We start from the raw sequence: 19,138 nt of genomic DNA, 5'->3' as shown, positions 1-19,138 counted from the left end.
GTGTTTGTCTGGTGCAACTCTTAGGTGCCCTCCTAAATTTTTCCTTAAACCAAGATTGATCTCTCAGCTTGATGACGAAACAGAAATGAGAGGGCCGTGACGTTAGCAGATCAAGGTGAATATAAATTTACCACCACTGTTGGCCCACAGAGCCTCACAGATGAATCGCACAATTTCTTCTTAATCTATTTATTTAGAACGGTCATAGTGTCACACAATATAATGGAGAGCATCAATGTGAAAACCAGCCAGTGATCATTCCCACTAATACCGTCAGGGACAGATGCTTCTCCAATTGCAAGCTGATCTGGACTTTAGATATTTACTTTTAGTTTGTTTTATTTTTGTCAACTTTAGAAATCAAGATACATGTATTCTGCTAGCCCAAGGAATTCATTTTGGGCTGCCATGCTACATAATATATTAATACTGCTTTAGAATGCTAACAACTCATATTATAAATCTGCCCTTATCCAACAACAAATCATTTATTAAAAGCCAGACTTCAAATATGGTATAACCGATGAATAATTAATAAAGTTTGTTTTATTCATTTCAATGATTGTGTAAACTTTCTGTATTTAAAAAATGTATTGTTAGAACAGACTGAACAGAAGACAGACATAAGAAATCTCCAAGGTCTTATCAACAGTACTCCCCTTGGTTCTCAAAAACACAGATGAATTGAGGCCTACTTATCTTAAGAACAGATGCACACTTGAAAAGAGTGCACTGCATTCAAGTTTAAGAGAATGTGCACTAGACTGGTTAGCATGGTATGGGGATGGGAACTAAGTGGGTAGACATAAAAAAGGGAAACTAAAGGTAGGAAATGAAAACTAGAAATTAGAAGTAGGGCACAAAGAAAACAAGAGTTACAAATAGGGTCTTTACACAAATAGAATGAATGTAAATATTTTTAAAAGGATAAATCTAACTATGCTGGATCCAAATGGATAGTGCATTTGCGATAATATGGACGGATTAACAAAATAGTTGTAAATAGATACAATATAGTTATGATTATCAAGGCATGGTTGTAGGATGACCAGGCTTGGGAATTGAACATTCAAGGATGATCAATACTTAGGAAGGATAGGCAAAGAGACAGAGGTTGGTTAGTGCTATTAGTAAAGAATGAAATCAATATTGAAAACAATATTGAGAAAGGATATTTATTCAGAAAATACAGACGTAAGGATCAGTCTGGGTGGAACTAAGAAACAACACGGAGCAGACAACATTTGTGGATATTGTCTATAGGCCTCCAAACAAGTGGTAAGGTAATGGAATGTCTAAACTGGAAATCAGAGATGCATGCAGTAATCATGAGAGCATTTAATCTACTCATAGAATGGACAAACCATATGTGGATTTTCAGACCAGTACACTGAGGAATCAATTAAGGAACAGGCTCTTAGATTTGTTATTGTAGAATGAGCATTGGTCAATAAATAATCTTGTTGCACAAGTTCTTATAGAAAGAGTGATCATAACATGACAGAATTATTTTTCTTGAGACAGAAATCAAGTCATCCAACCCAAAGCTTGAGGCCAAAATCTAAGCAGAGAAAGCTATAAAAGTATGATGCAAGAGTTGGTTACAATAGATTTGCAAATTTAATTAAAATGTATTACAGTGCATAGCCATTGGCAAACAGTGAAGAAATCAATGTATGCATTGCAACAATCATATCATTGAACTCCTTTCCTGCTATGTTTTTGCATCAAAAAAGTGGTCCAACTGAAGCTAACAGAAAGAAATTAAGCATAGAATTAGTTTCAAGGAGTCCCATACTTTTGTTAGAAAATGTAGCAGGCTTGAGGTTTGGAAGTCAATTAGAATTCAGTAAAGATGACAAAGAGAATGATTAATAGGTTTAAAAAAGTCACTGCAAATTTGCAAGGTACATGAAAACAGACTGTAATAACTTCTTTAAGCTTAAAAAAAAGTAAAAGATGAGTAAAGACCAATTTAGATTTATTGTCTGAAATGGGAGCTATGATAATGGAGAGCAGGAAACTAGCAGGGGGATTCAACACCTACATCAGTGTTGTCTTCACAGATGAAGGAAATTAGTATTAGCAGAAAAAAGTAATGTTCAAAACTTTAACGTGAGTCAAAGTTATAAATCTTCAGGGCCTGATTATATATAGTGCAGTCTATTGAAGGAGGTATTATGAAAATAATGGAAGCATTGATTTTCATCTTTCAAAATTCTGCAGATTGTGGAACAGTCCTGACAAATTAGAAGGCAACAAATATGATCACGTTAGGAGAGACACAGTGAATTACAAACTGGTTAGTCTAATATCTGTAGTAAATAAAATGCTAGAATCTTTCTTTTAAAGGACATGAAGGCAGAACACTTAGAAAATATCAAAAGGATTAAACAAATTCAACATAGATTCGTGATAATCAGCTACGTCATGATTGATAAACCTACTGATTTTTTTCCTGAGGATAAGAGTTTAGATTAGATAAGGGTGAACTCATGAATGTGATAGTATTTAGATTTTCAAAAAGCCTTCAATAAAATCCTGCTTAAGAGGTCAGTACACAAGATTAGAAGTACAAGGGACCAGAAGTAATATACCAGCATAGATTTAAGTATGTTTGTAAACAAAGGCAGAGTAGGAATAAATTAATCTTTTATGGACTAAAAGATAGTTACTCATGGAGAATGTGATGTGTGAGATTTATACACATCTTATTATAATTTATTTTGGTAGTTTGAATAAGTGGTATGTGGGTTTGGTCTGCATCTATGAAGAGACTTTAATGATCAACTTCTAAGCATTTCTGTAGTCACGGTGATTTCTTTGAAATCACAGTAAGAGGGAGACACCTCCAGGAAGATTGTGGTTTTGATTTCATTGAGTGAATATAAAAGTGAACAATATAAACACTTGAGTATTTGGCTTCAGGTGGAAGGTTCGAGGATGGAATTTATTTTTTGGCTTGGGGAAACACTCAATTTGAAGAAAGTCTTTATGGTTTTCAGATTTTGAGGTTCGGGCTAAAGATGGATATATAAAACAGGAGCTCTGAAACAAGGGATATAGTTTAGAAATAGATCACCTGAATGCAAGTAAATTAGTTTGAATGTTCCAGACCAGAAGTGGTTCATTAAAATCCCACAGAGGTATCAGACACCAAAAATGTATAAACTCAGTTTTAGGAAGACTCATGAAAGATAATGTAAGATTCTCAAATTTAGGAGTTGAAACATTAAGTCCTATAGGGGTGACAAAGAAGAGAATTTTCTGGCTTAAGTACTGTAAAGCAGTGCTTCTGAGATTACTGGAACTGTAGTTTATTGAGAGTTTTGAAATCTTTAAACTTGTGTCATAGATAAATAACTTGGTTGATACATTTTTGTTTTCATATAAAAAGCTTCTGTTTGATTGTTGAAACCAAATCTATAGCATTGGATACAATGGGAACTGCAGATGCTGGAGAATTCCAAGATAATAAAATGTGAGGCTGGATGAACACAGCAGGCCAAGCAGCATCTCAGGAGCACAAAAGCTGACGTTTTGGGCCTAGACCCTTCATCAGAGAGGGGGATGGGGGGAGGGAACTGGAATAAATAGGGAGAGAGGGGGAGGCGGACCGAAGATGGAGAGTAAAGAAGATAGGTGGGTAGGTAGAGAGGGGATAGGTCAGTCCAGGGAAGACGGACAGGTCAAGAAGGTGGGGTGAGGTTAGTGGGTAGCTGGGGGTGCGGCTTGGGGTGGGAGGAAGGGATGGGTGAGAGGAAGAACCGGTTAGGGAGGCAGAGACAGGTTGGACTGGTTTTGGGATGCAGTGGGTTGGGTGGGAAGAGCTGAGCTGGTTGTGTGGTGCAGTGGGGGGATGGGACGAACTGGGCTGGCTTAGGGATGCAGTAGGGGAAGGGGAGATTTTGAAACTGGTGAAGTCCACATTGATACCATAAGGCTGCAGGGTTCCCAGGCGGAATATGAGTTGCTGTTCCTGCAACCTTCGGGTGGCATCATTGTGGCAGTGCAGGAGGCCCATGATGGACATGTCATCGAGAGCATGGGAGGGGGAGTGGAAATGGTTTGCGACTGGGAGGTGCAGTTGTTTGTTGCGAACTGAGCGGAGGTGTTCTGCAAAGCGGTCCCCAATCCTCCGCTTGGTTTCCCCAATGTAGAGGAAGCCGCACCGGGTACAGTGGATGCAGTATACCACATTGGCAGATGTGCAGGTGAACCTCTGCTTAATGTGGAATGTCATCTTGGGGCCTGGGATGGGGGTGAGGGAGGAGGTGTGGGGACAAGTGTAGCATTTCCTGCGGTTGCAGGGGAAGGTGCCGGGTGTGGTGGGGTTGGAGGGCAGTGTGGAGCGAACAAGGGAGTCACGGAGAGAGTGGTCTCTCCGGAAAGCAGACAGGGGAGGGGATGGAAAAATGTCTTGGGTGGTGGGGTCGGATTGTAAATGGCAGAAGTGTCGGAGGATAATACGTTGTATCTGGAGGTTGGTAGGGTGGTGTGTGAGAACGAGGGGGATCCTCTTGGGGCGGTTGTGGCGGGGGCGGGGTGTGAGGGATGTGTTGCGGGAAATACGGGAGACGCGGTCAATGGCGTTCTCGATCACTGTGGGGGGAAAGTTGCAGTCCTTGAAGAACTTGGACATCTGGGATGTGCGGGAGTGGAATGTCTTATCGTGGGAGCAGATGCGGCGGAGGCGGAGGAAGTGGGAATAGGGGATGGAATTTTTGCAGGAGGGTGGGTGGGAGGAGGTGCGTTCTAGGTAGCTGTGGGAGTCGGTGGGCTTGAAATGGACATCAGTTACAAGCTGGTTGCCGAGGATGGAGACTGAGAGGTCCAGGAAGGTGAGGGATGTGCTGGAGATGGCCCAGGTGAACTGAAGGTTGGGGTGGAAGGTGTTGGTGAAGTGGATGAACTGTTCGAGCTCCTCTGGGGAGCAAGAGGCGGCGCCGATACAGTCATCAATGTACCGGAGGAAGAGGTGGGGTTTGGGGCCTGTGTAGGTGCAGAAGAGGGACTGTTCCACGTAACCTACAAAGAGGTAGGCATAGCTGGGGCCCATGCAGGTGCCCATGGCCACCCCCTTAGTCTGTAGGAAGTGGGAGGAGTCAAAAGAGAAGTTGTTGAGTGTGAGGACGAGTTCAGCTAGGCGGATGAGAGTGTCGGTGGAGGGAGACTGGTCGGGCCTGCGGGACAGGAAGAAGCGGAGGGCCTTGAGGCCATCTCCATGCGGAATGCAGGTGTACAGGGACTGGACGTCCATGGTGAATATGAGGTGTTGGGGGCCAGGGAATTGGAAGTCCTGGAGGAGGTGGAGGGCGTGGGTGGTGTCACGGACGTAGGTGGGGAGTTCCTGGACCAAAGGGGAGAAAATGGAGTCCAGATAGGTGGAGATGAGTTCGGTGGGGCAGGAGCAGGCTGAGACGATGGGTCGGCCAGGACAGGCAGGTTTGTGGATTTCGGGAAGGAGATAGAAACGGGCTGTGCGGGGTTGGGGAACAATGAGGTTGGAGGCTGTGGGTGGGAGGTCCCCTGAGGTGATGAGGTCGTGAATGGTGTTCGAGATGATGGTTTGGTGCTCGGGTGTGGGGTCATGATCGAGGAGGCGGTAGGAGGTGGTGTCAGAGAGTTGGCGTCTGACCTCCCACCCACAGCCTCCAACCTCATTGTTCCCCAACCCCGCACGGCCCGTTTCTATCTCCTTCCCGAAATCCACAAACCTGCCTGCCCTGGCCGACCCATCGTCTCAGCCTGCTCCTGCCCCACCGAACTCATCTCCACCTATCTGGACTCCATTTTCTCCCCTTTGGTCCAGGAACTCCCCACCTACGTCCGTGACACCACCCACGCCCTCCACCTCCTCCAGGACTTCCAATTCCCTGGCCCCCAACACCTCATATTCACCATGGACGTCCAGTCCCTGTACACCTGCATTCCGCATGGAGATGGCCTCAAGGCCCTCCGCTTCTTCCTGTCCCGCAGGCCCGACCAGTCTCCCTCCACCGACACTCTCATCCGCCTAGCTGAACTTGTCCTCACACTCAACAACTTCTCTTTTGACTCCTCCCACTTCCTACAGACTAAGGAGGTGGCCATGGGCACCCGCATGGGCCCCAGCTATGCCTGCCTCTTTGTAGGTTACGTGGAACAGTCCCTCTTCCGCACCTACACAGGCCCCAAACCCCACCTCTTCCTCCGGTACATTGATGACTGTATCGGCGCCGCCTCTTGCTCCCCAGAGGAGCTCGAACAGTTCATCCACTTCACCAACACCTTCCACCCCAACCTTCAGTTCACCTGGGCCATCTCCAGCACATCCCTCACCTTCCTGGACCTCTCAGTCTCCATCTCAGGCAACCAGCTTGTAACTGATGTCCATTTCAAGCCCACCGACTCCCACAGCTACCTAGAACACACCTCCTCCCACCCACCCTCCTGCAAAAATTCCATCCCCTATTCCCAATTCCTCCGCCTCCGACGCATCTGCTCCCACGATAAGACATTCCACTCCCGCACAGCCCAGATGTCCAAGTTCTTTAAGGACCGCAACTTTCCCCCCACAGTGATCGAGAACGCCATTGACCGCATCTCCCGTATTTCCCGCAACACATCCCTCACACCCCGCCCCCGCCACAACCGCCCCAAGAGGATCCCCCTCGTTCTCACACACCACCCTACCAACCTCCGGATACAACGCATTATCCTCCGACACTTCTGCCATTTACAATCCGACCCCACCACCCAAGACATTTTTCCATCCCCTCCCCTGTCTGCTTTCCGGAGAGACCACTCTCTCCGTGACTCCCTTGTTCGCTCCACACTGCCCTCCAACCCCACCACACCCGGCACCTTCCCCTGCAACCGCAGGAAATGCTACACTTGTCCCCACACCTCCTCCCTCACCCCCATCCCAGGCCCCAAGATGACATTCCACATTAAGCAGAGGTTCACCTGCACATCTGCCAATGTGGTATACTGCATCCACTGTACCCGGTGCGGCTTCCTCTACATTGGGGAAACCAAGCGGAGGATTGGGGACCGCTTTGCAGAACACCTCCGCTCAGTTCGCAACAAACAACTGCACCTCCCAGTCGCAAACCATTTCCACTCCCCCTCCCGTTCTCTAGATGACATGTCCATCATGGGCCTCCTGCACTGCCACAATGATGCCACCCGAAGGTTGCAGGAACAGCAACTCATATTCCGCCTGGGAACCCTGCAGCCTTATGGTATCAATGTGGACTTCACCAGTTTCAAAATCTCCCCTTCCCCTACTGCATCCCTAAACCAGCCCAGTTCGTCTCCTCCCCCCACTGCACCACACAACCAGCTCAGCTCTTCCCCCCCAACCCACTGCATCCCAAAACCAGTCCAACCTGTCTCTGCCTCCCTAACCGGTTCTTCCTCTCACCCATCCCTTCCTCCCACCCCAAGCCGCACCTCCAGCTACCCACTAACCTCATCCCACCTCCTTGACCTGTCCGTCTTCCCTGGACTGACCGATCCCCTCCCTACCTCCCCACCTACACTCTCTCCACCTATCTTCTTTACTCTCCATCTTCGGTCCGCCTCCCCCTCTCTCCCTATTTATTCCAGTTCCCTCTCCCCATCCCCCTCTCTGATGAAGGGTCTAGGCCCGAAACGTCAGCTTTTGTGCTCCTGAGATGCTGCTTGGCCTGCTGTGTTCATCCAGCCTCACGTTTTATTATCTATAGCATTGGATGTTTGTGTTTCACAAAATGTCCATCCTTTTAAAGCCATTTAAATAATCTATTAAGCCAAATTTCAGTCTGGGATCTGACCTGTTCTGTAATACCACCAATTGGAATCATAACAGCTCCCACAAGAATCAATGTTTCGGCCAAATATATATATATCAATAATTTGGAGGAGGGAATTAAAAATAATTTTTGCATGCTTGCTGATAATATAAAACGAGAAGGAATTGAGTGTGATGACAAGGAAATAAACAGCCTATCCAGCTTGTCCTTATAACGCAAACCCTCCAATCCCAGTAACATCCTTGTAAATCTTTTCTGCATCCTCTCCAATTTAATAATATCCTTCCTATAGCAAAGTGACCAGAACGTCACAAGTACTTCAACACTGAGTCCAATATGATGCTTCTTCAGAGAGAAATTTTCTGTAAGATATGATTAAATGAGTATGACTGCATCAGGCTCCTGCTTGACTGGCCTGTGGGACATTCTTCCAACTTTGCACACAAGTCGCCAGATGTTTGCAAGGTCACCAAGTCCAAGTGTGCTGTTGCCATTTCTGGTGCTTACGTTGATACATGATGGCCTGTCTTATTCCATCCCTTTTCAACATGTAACAATTTTGTACAACTGAATGGCTTGCCATGTCATTTTGGAGGGAAATAAGAGTCAATTATCTGTCTGGAATTAAGTATCGGCCAGACCAGGTAAGGAAGCAGAGATAATGGGAACTGCAGATGCTGGAGAATTCCAAGATAACAAAATGTGAGGCTGGATGAACACAGCAGGCCAAGCAGCATCTCAGGAGCACAAAAGCTGACGTTTCGGGCCTAGACCCTTCATCAGAGAGGGTCTAGGCCCGAAACGTCAGCTTTTGTGCTCCTGAGATGCTGCTTGGCCTGCTGTGTTCATCCAGCCTCACATTTTGTTATCCAGGTAAGGAAGCAGATTTCCATCCCTAAAAGACATTTATGAGCAAGATGAGTTTTAATAATTGACAATAGTTTCAAGGTCATTATCACTAGTTTGTAATTCCAGATTTATTAATAAGTTGAATTTCCATTTCACACACTGTTAGACACCTCAACAGAAGGAAAGAATATGGGAAAATCTTCTGGTAAAATTTAATAACAAGAAATAAACTGGAAAATAAGAAAGATAAAGTACTGAAGTAATATTTCTGTAATGAATTTCAGCTTGATGTGTTTTATTATTATCATCAATATCTCAATAACATTATTACTGCATGAAATGATTATTCAACCTTCAATGCAAGGTAAAATGTTAAATATCCATTCCATGGGATACTGAATTTCTCAAAGGCAACAGTAAGATAAAGCAAAACAACTTTTCAGTTCATACTTACCCTTTTGGATCAAGGAGATCTCGCACCTTTTCATTATAGATCTCCATATACGACACTTCTACTTTAAATGTGTGAGATTCACTTTCCTCTTTGGAAACTCTTCCAAACAATGCACCACAAAGACGAGGTATAAGGCCTGGTACATCAACACTGCCCATCATTGAGAAAGACTTTCCCGAACCTATGTACGCAGGAAAAAGGCATATTTATATAGTGTCTTTGGTGACTACAGGTTGTACCAAAACAGTTAACATGGTAATTTTTTTTAAACAAGTGTGGGAAGTTAAAATCAATTTTTGAAAGCATCTGGTTATGCAACAAATTTCTCACTGTTTCAGGCAGGGATACGCAAACTGATTCCCAAGCATGGCTCCTTAAGGCTTACAGAACAGATTAGTTATAAAATCAAACCAGGATTTTGGCTGTATTGGCAATTAATTTTTTCAAACATTTGATCTCTTGTTCCACAACACACTTCCTTTGCGCAATTCCAAGTGAATCAGTACATCTTGGCTTCAGACAAACTGGTCACATTTGCAGAAGCTACCGATGCAGGAAGGGAAGTCAGTTATAAGCAGAAAAGTTTTCACTGACAAAGCATGTTTGGGTGATTTGCATGTATATCCGTTATACTCATGACAAATAGGACATCTTTCTATCAAAGCTTTTAACAATGATGTGTCAGAATGGTTTCATTTGTATAGTATGAGGAATTTTTAAAAATCTGAGACATTTCTGCAGACTTTTCTTGCTCGGGTTGGGGCGGGGGGCGGGGTGGGGGGAGGGGGAGAAGACATGCGTCATACATCTTTTGACTTTGCCTGGCTAAGACCAACACCATAATCTCAATTGATAGAGCCAAAAGATTTTGTCTAACTTAAATTTACCTGACACTTTTTGCTTTTGAAAATAAGTCCTTCAACCATCAGCGAGTACAAGTTTCAGACATACTTATCTTTGGACTGCCCCGTCACCACAATATCATCAGCAAAACAGAGACACCTCGGAATACCTTCTGTAATTCTGTCCATTTCCTGGTGTTCTGAAGACAGGAATTTCCAAGATTCCTTTGCCGAGTGAAATACAGTGAGTTCTGCTATAATGCAATACTTGTGCTCCAGAGCAATATTGCTTATAGAAAATTGCACTGTATGAACAACAGGGCCTTTAGGAAAAGCAAGGTTAGGGATACAAAGGACACAATTATATTTTCCAAAATTCTTCCTCACCTGTGTCATTTCGTTCTTATAGCTACAGTTATAATAACACAGTTTATTAGACAGGTAATGCCACAAAGAGGCAATACATTTACGAACCTGACCTTGTATTTGCAATGAACTGACTGCTGGGCTTTAAAGAGAGTTCTGGCACTGGAATTCCCAACAATGGTCCGTACTATATGATAGTGTGAGCATGATCCAAAAGAAGTGAACAGTGAAAAATTGTGCGAGATAGAACTCACAGCAAACAGCCCTTCATGAAACTCTCCCGAAATTGAGATATTATCAGTTTTTAGTAAAATTCCCTCTTCCATTTAAGTGCTGATCAGACCTGGCATTCCATCAGCACAGACTTCTGGACAAATTTTCAGATAAGTGAAGCAGAGGAATCTGACCTTTCTTTCCTATGTAGCCCATTGGCATTGAAGTTAATTGTGAACCTAAGTAACATTGTATTCAAATTAATACTGGAAAAGAGCAGGTTGTAAATCAGTCAACTTTTGGTATAAATGACTTACATGAGCAAGTTCAAAAATTCTTACATATTAAACATGTAACAAAATCTAGGCAAAAATACTACACACAAAGGTGCACGTTTTAACAGCACTCATTATTTTAAACTATACTTTGTTTATACCAATCAATTTAGCATCAGAGTCCATTCCTTTACTTAAATGAGCTGCATTTTTAAATAACGCTGATGCATTTGATGCGTTCAGCATAAACATTTCAAACCAAGACTTCATGTATTTTCCAAACAAGACAGTCATTCTGTGTGTGTTACTGTATTATTGTATGTGTTATATTATACAATCCACACTCAATGGAACTGCATGATAGCCAACACAAGTCTGCACTTTACAAATAATGTTCCCCAATTTGTCAACTGTGTTATAGCCAATTCACATCACCAGAACACACTTTATAGGAGAACCAGCTGTAACCACTATCAATGCGTGGTACCCAGCTTTGAGAAACATTTGGTTCTTGTGAACGTTGGATTCAATTCTTCTAATATTTTCATTTCAAATGGGCATTTCAATATAGAAGAGTTACACCAGTCTGAGTTCATGTACACGGCATATAATGTTTCAATCAACTGAACAAAGCAAACTTTACTATGGTTGAAGGGTCAATTATAAGGTGCTTAAAACTTTAACTGAGAGTGAAGAGATGTCAGGAAACACGTTTTTATGAAGACAGGAATGTTGTGCCACAGATCCTGTCGAAGAAAATAGAATAAATATCTGAAATGAACAAAAATTCATGGCAATGAGGAAAAGGAGTAGGGCACCACAATTAGCTCTGGATTGCTCTCACAGAATTGCAGTGTGTGTGTTGAATAGCTTTCTATATGTTCTGAGCTTCTACTGTGACTGTGACTTAATTACATGATTTAAATGGTTGATGAGTATCTTGCTAAATGATCAATTTCAGCAATTAAAATAATACAACATTGTGTCAAGCCATTCTCTCATGAAATTTACTACAGACGTCATATATCTTACCTGTCTGTCCATAGGCAAAAATGCAAGCATTATATCCTTGAAATGCATTCTCAAGAATCCCTTCACCAAGGCATTTGAAAACTACTTCTTGACCTAAAGCAAAAAAAAAGGAATAAAAACACAAGTTGAGACAAAAATATTGTTTCTTTTCATCACCTAGTTTTATTGTCTCCACCGATCATTTTGACAGTATCTTCTCAAACTGACCATTTCGAAGATGCAATCATAGACACTGCATTTTAGCAACTTGTCCTCTCTGTACAAGGCGACACAATTCAAATCTCAACTGAGCTGAAGTCACAGGACAAGTTACTCAAAAGTCGGAGCACTGGCTGACTGGTAGATTCCTTTAGCCAACAGTACAATGGTCAAATCAAAGACCTCTATTGGGTCCTGCTAACTCAGTGAAGACTGACAATCCAATCAATGATGTTCTGATTTCAACTATCTAGCTTTGCACCAGATGGTCCCTTTTCTATAAGGGTATCAAAAATCTGTACAACCAAAGAACTAACTTAACTGTTGAAGCAACCCTATTCCACAAATTAAAATGTCTGGAAAATCTTTAGTCATTTTAGACAGAATTCAATTTTTGGAATGATTTCAGTCTCAACTCACGAGTTGAAAATATCCTTTATCTTCATCAGCCATCAAAGATTCTATGCAAAATGATTAAGTCATCTTAATTCAGTCCCAAATGTCTAGAACACAAAATGGTTAATTTAGCACAGGTTTATACTGAAGTAACAGTGTCACTGTTATTGGCTGTAATTAATCAGGGAAACTGGAAAACTCAGTTTAGAACCATGTTATAAAAGCACAAGATAATAACAATAATAACGTTGGCCTACTTCCATTATATTGTAGCTTTGATGTACAGCAGTTTAACCAAGAAGCCGCATTGTCAGACCTAGCTTGGCCAGAAGCAGAATAATTCTAGCTACTGGTCCTCAGCATTTATAATATCTCTACAACATCAGTACAAGGTAGCTCCAATCTGATAATCAAAGCGTGTTTCTTTGGAGAAAGAAGATTTACTCCAGGAACATGTACTAAATGATGGGGGTGCTTGATATTGCTGTTACCTGGGAAAAGTGTTCCGATACTAAATTGACATAATAAAAGTATCACAGTGGTGTGCTTTGAAGGCTAGTTTGGCTTCAATCAGTGATGTTTCTCAGGTATCTATTCACTTGCATCTTTGTACAGAATTTGCCCAGTTAAAACTTGGGAAGGGTCAGGAGTGGGAAAGCAGTGACATTTTTTATGAAAATCACAATATGGAAACTGCATGCAGCAGATTTCCTGTGAAGTAGTAGCTACATGCGGATGTCCAATGAGTGCCAGCATATTACTGGGTGAATGATCACATGCCAGCATTTTGTGAAAAATTCTCTTTGCAACCAACTGGCATCATGCAACCAAAACCTTTATCATACAACATATTTTACAATGTTGCCCCATAAATACAAACATCAAGTATTGAATAAACAACCATCATTTGAACCTAAGCTGGTCAATCGTTCCCCCTCCTGACCCTCTACGTTGGCTAACTGACCCCGGGCACTCACTCACATTGTGGATTTGGGTGAGGAAAGCACTAAGTGGGAAAACTCTCAAAAATATTTTACTTATGTTTCTGATGCAAGAGGTTCCACAGAACCTAACTGAAGATTCTACATTAGTTATAATGGTAAAATGTGATTCACTTAATTCAGTATCATTTAATGTTGCACTGATTCCAGCACAATCTTTAGCTTAATTACCTTTCATTTATTCAAAGTTGACAAAATATTTTTCAGGAGTGGCCAAATGGTTTGAAAGATTTAATGCAGATGATCATAAAATATACTGAAAAATATGGCTCACCTTTTCACTTTCCTACTGATTTACTAGGTCAATGACCCTGAAGGTGGGGTGCAAAATGCAAGAAATCATGCAGTTTACTAGTTAGCCTTAACTTCTAGGAAATCTCAAACTTTCAGCTAAGGTAGTGGTCTAAGACATGGACATTGGTCTTAGTATCAGCTGTTTGTCAGTCAGCTTGGGGGGGGGGGGGGGGGGTGGAATTTAATCATTGCCAGGTTATCGTTACGTTCCTGATCACCATCCCTTCACCCACCCTGGGAAGTGGACGTGCATAAGGAGGATAAAATCTGCCTGTGATTCATACATAGTAACGCAGTTCAATTAAACTCATTGTCCAGGAACAGCTCAGCAAGATCAACTGAGCTTCAGTTCAGTTTGGGAAGATATTTTGTGACAATACATTGCAGCTTTAAAAGCAACTTATAAGCAATCTAACTTGTTAAGTCTTCAAACAATGGTAGTAAATTTGTCAGGGATGATTTTCCTTTCTTCAAGCCATGTTGACCTGGGAGCATGATCATATTATGCGCAGCTATTACATCCTTTATATTAGGCTAACATTTTCCAAATAACGCATATTGAGCTAAATGGTCTACACTAACCTTTTCTTGAAATTTCATTTAAATAAAGGTATTGCATTAGCAATTTTCTGATGTCCTCTGGGACATTTCCAGAATCTAGGGATTCCTCTAAGATTACTAACAGTGCATCCACTATCTCTTTGGCTACTTTCTTTAATATTCTAAGATGTATCCCATTAGGATTTCAATCCCAGTTCTTTCCCCAGCACTACTCCTCTAGTGACAATTATTGTACCTATTTTCTCTCCTCCTATAGCTGCCTTATTATTTAGTAATTTTGGAATGTTGTTCGTGTGTTCTACTGTGAAGAATGATGCAAAGTATTCATTCAATTCCTCTGCCCATTTCCTGGTTCCACATGGTTACTTCTCCGGGCTTACTCTCTCAGGGCATCTGATGACTTTGGTTTCACTTTTCCTTTTCATATAATTAATGAAGCTCTGCCTGTCCATATTGATAATACTTGCAAGTTCACCCTCAAGTTGATTTTCTCTCTCTTTTTCTTGGGTTATCTATTGGTATTTTTTAGAAAAACACCTTGCCCATTTCTATGACTTACCACTAAACTTTGTCACATTGTGTTTTTCTTTCAATTTGATGAAATCCTTAATTTCCCTGGTTATTGTGGTTGTCTTATCCTCTTCTTGGCAATCTTCTTCCTCACTGAAATTTGTCATTTCAGTGAGCAATGAACTATTTTCCTAAACTTCTGCCATTATTCATCAACTGTCTTGACTGCTAAGACACTCCAGCCAGATCTGCACTCATTGCTTTGTAATCCCCCTTATTTAAGTTTAGAACAATTTGGTCCAAGCCAAATTCTTCTGTCTCAAACTGAATGATAAATTCTACTAAGCTATGGTTATGGTTTCATAGGGGACCATTTAGTCTAACATCATTTATTAAACCTGCCATAACATACATCATAGATCCAAAACAGCCTGATCCTTGGTTGGATTCATAACATTTTGTGCTAGGAAATAACCCAAATACGTTTTAAATTCTTCCTCATGGCTTATTCTACCAATTTATTCCAAACAATATGAATATTAAAGTCACCATGATTAACATACTGTCTCTGTTACGTGCCCTCATTGTCTCCTAATTTATTCTGCTTTCCATTGTATAGGTATTGTTTAGGGATCTTATAGACTACATCTATCAGTGACTTCTTTCCCTTTTTATTACATACATCCACCAATATGAACCCTACATCATCTGATCCAAGATTTCTTGCAATTCTACTTCTCCTATCCATACTAATAATTACACTCCACCAATTCCTTCCAGTCCTTTCGAATAGTCACATACTCCTGAATATTTAGTTGCCAGCTGTGATCTCCTTGTAACCATATCTCTGAAAGAATTTTTTAAAATGGTGAGGCAGAAAGAAACGTGTAAAATCTATCTTTGCATTCCAAGACTAGTAAAAAGTATAAGTCATTTTTGGATCCTTGACAGGACATGCTTATGAGAAAATAAAGGCTGGGTCAGGTACAGCTACAGTCCACCTACCACATGTTCAAATTGAAAAGTATAGCAGCAGTCAGTAGTAAGGAAATTTTTTACAAGCTTTTGTCTGCCAATAACAATGGAAACTTTGAACATATTGCTTAGTATATCAGTGAGGTCAACACTTTCAAAAAGGGAGTAAGCATGGAAAAATTACAAATACAAAAATCACAAATTACAAGTTCAGTTCCAATCTTAGTCAGCTTCTAATTTTAAACCAAAAGCACCGTTGCACTTTTTTGTATTGGTCATTATTAAACCTTAACTCAAAAATACACTTTTTTTTTCTCCAACTTACAAGATGTTACGAGTAGTTGACACGAGATAGTTGAATACCATGGTAATGTGGCTCTAATTTCAACTGACAGACAGTGGGAACTGCTGATGCTGGAGAATTTTTCTGAAAAAGGGTCCAGACCAGAAATGTCAGCTTTCCTGTACCTCTGATGCTGCTTGGCCAGCTATGTTCATCCAGCTCTACATCTTGTTATCTCCAATGTCAACTGACATCCCTCAATAGCCATTGACAGCATGTGTCTAAACCAGTTTCAGCAGGATCCAAAAGCAGGTTACACATATTTGAAGAAAAGTGCGTTAACACTTACAACACCAACTTAGACAAATATTGACCAAACTAAGATCATGAATTACATGTCCCAGAGGTCTTAGAGCTCAAAGTACCATTTTGTTTGCATATTTCATGCAAGTTTAGTGCACAAAGCTCCAATTTACTGATTTAGTCATCTTCACCTTTACCACTGCAACATCAACCATTCCAGCTGTGTTTAGCCAGAATTTAATAAACCACCCACGATTGTGTTCAGAGTATGATACTCAGCTCCACCAGGCCTGCTCAAATTCACTGCGGTGCTTTGTTTATGTCAATGCACAACATATTGCAGATTTCTTTGACATTCCACACTCTCGACTATATGCATCCCCTTTCCACAACTTTTTTCGCTTTTATTTCCTGTTGATTGGTGAGTTGCGACCAAAAGATTTGATTTGCTAAAACTGAAGCCTCTCTTTATATGTCCCCCCCAGCTGTAGAACAATAATTGCTTCATGACAGCCACACTCCATACTCCTCAAAGATGCTTTATATCAATAAAGGGCACCAAACTTTACGCTTGTGACTCTTGTATTTACTTCCACAAGGACTGGATTTCTCACAAATGTCTATTAACAGCAGCTTTGGTCAAATGGAAGATTCAATCTAACGTAACTAAAATGTTATTTAAAATAGTTGACCAACTTCCGAAAAAGTGGGCCAGTTTCCTGCATTCAATATCAAAATCTTACTTTGCTACTGTTATGGACCAGACTCCACACACCACGTCCCTCTGCCTCTGGTTTACAGCAGGAAGGGTGAATGACAAAACTTTCTTACTTAACCACACAGTATGTCAGGAGAAACTTAAAATGAGGCGCAAGTACTACCCTAAGTAATTGTCAAAGCAAATATAAATAGCATATGACTAAGCCTGCATGCCTTCTTCCTACTGAAATTACAGGTCATTGGGATGGCAGTTATTAAGGTTAGTGCTCATGATTCAGCAGTCAAAAATAGAGATAGCTGAGAATATGAAAACTGAACTGCTCAGGCAGGAATAGCAACCAGTTATTGACATAGGTGATTGTTTATTTGCATACACGTACCTCGGAAGCATTTAAAAAAATGGTTACCATCTTAAATTTAGGAATTAAGTGAAACTTATAATGGTGCAGATGACAAGAATAAGTGGTGAGTAGGCAATGAGTCAAACAATGGTTTCAGTGGAGAAGCAGCCATCTGTCCCATCTTGTCTCTGCTGGCTTGCTGCAGAAGTAATTAATCAAATACCAGTCCATTGCTTTATCCTATTAGGCTTGGAAAAATTTTCCTTCCCAGATAATGATGATTCAATTCCTATTTGAATGCTATGAGTTAATCTGCCTCCACCACTGTCAGGTAATGCACTTCAGATCCTATCAGTCACCATATGAAAACAATTTTCTTTGTATTACTGTTTCTTTCACCATTAACCTTAAATGTAAAGTCTTTGATTCTTGATCTTTCTACTGATAGGAAGTTACTTGTTAGCTATCTTGCAAATTTAATGATTTTGAATCTCTTATAAAATCTTTCAACCTTCTCCAATCAAAACAGCCCAGTTACTCCAATCTTTCTACATACTATTTGTTCATTGGATGCAGGTGTCACTGGCTAGCACTGCATTTATTGTCTACTAATAATTGCCCAGAGGGCAGTTTTGGGTCAACTACATTGCTAACCGGTCTGGAGATGAATGCAAGTCCAAATGGAGAAGGCAGCAGCTTTCTTCACCTAAAATGATATTATTTCCACCAAATGAGTTTTCGCAACAATCAACAAGGTTGCCATTTGAGTAACACGGTGTAGAACATCAGTTTTATTTTAATTCAAGATTTGCACTGAATTCTAATGCCACCATCTGCCATGAGTCACTTCACTCTGTTCTGCACTAAATTTCATTTGTCCACCCATATCTTCAACTTGCTTCAGCCTTTTCAAAGTTACACACTATTGTTGCCACCGTTCACAATATTTCCGAGATGCATGCCATTCGCAAACTTCAAAATTTGTTTCCCCAGACAGTTTGCCTTGGTAGCCTGGGATTACTTAGTTTATTGCCCACAACTGAGCAATTAGGATACAGGACTTAAGAGTTTTAAGATCTGGATGATAATTCAAATTAATTAGGTCAGATGACTAAAAGCTCAATGCAAAAGTGAAAGAATTTAACAAGAATTTACTAAGAAACAGATGTGCAAGGGAGGAAATTCAAAACTGGTGGCCTAGGTAACTGAATGCACAACCATCACTGTTGAAACAATTAGAATTAGTAATTCAGAAGACACCAGAATTATGGGAGCACAGATATCACAAAGGGTTGTGGGGTTGAAGGTGGTTAGAGAAATAGGAAGGAGTGAAACAAGGGACAAGTTTGAAAATAAGGATAAAAACTTTAAAATCAAGATATTTCTTGACTGGAAGACAATATAGGTCAACGAGTAAAGGTATACGACTTGAATGGGACTTGGTCTGGAGTTAAGGCACAGTCAGTGGATGCTTGAATGGTTTCAACTTGACAGGGTACAATGTTGTAGGCCGGCACAATCGAGATGGATTACTGAAGTTTAGGAGGCAGTGATGGCACGATTGAGGGCTTCGATAGCAAACGGGCTCACACGGCTAATGTGCAGCACCATTAAAAATAAATGCATCACAGGTAAATAATGAAGAATCATTTCCTATTGGATACAGATTAACATAATAATGCTCCTAACAAAATGTCACTTAAAAGATTAGCCCCATTCAAAGCAGCTATGCGGATTACGGAAAAGA

At 41.2% G+C, this 19,138-nt stretch overlaps 1 protein-coding gene across 4 annotated transcripts in view; it reads right to left on the bottom strand.

Annotated features, from left to right (window-relative positions):
• Positions 1-19,138, bottom strand: part of kif13a (kinesin family member 13A) — a 322,598-nt gene that overhangs the window by 136,895 nt on the left and 166,565 nt on the right. For all 4 annotated transcript variants that reach the window (XR_007249645.2, XM_048552226.2, XM_048552242.2 and 1 more), the window contains exons 5-6: positions 11,810-11,902; positions 9,082-9,262 (exon numbers count right to left, since the gene is read on the bottom strand). Coding sequence is in view for 3 of the 4 variants with exons in the window: in XM_048552226.2 (XP_048408183.1) it covers positions 9,082-9,262; positions 11,810-11,902 (274 nt within the window). In the remaining variant the exon portion in view is untranslated. The remainder of the gene's footprint in view (positions 1-9,081; positions 9,263-11,809; positions 11,903-19,138) is intronic.

The sequence above is a fragment of the Stegostoma tigrinum genome, chromosome 2 (genome assembly GCF_030684315.1).
Source record: "Stegostoma tigrinum isolate sSteTig4 chromosome 2, sSteTig4.hap1, whole genome shotgun sequence".
Classification (NCBI taxonomy): domain Eukaryota; kingdom Metazoa; phylum Chordata; class Chondrichthyes; order Orectolobiformes; family Stegostomatidae; genus Stegostoma; species Stegostoma tigrinum.
The sequence above is the reverse complement of the archived record's forward strand: the minus strand, read 5'-3'. Positions and strand labels throughout refer to the sequence as shown.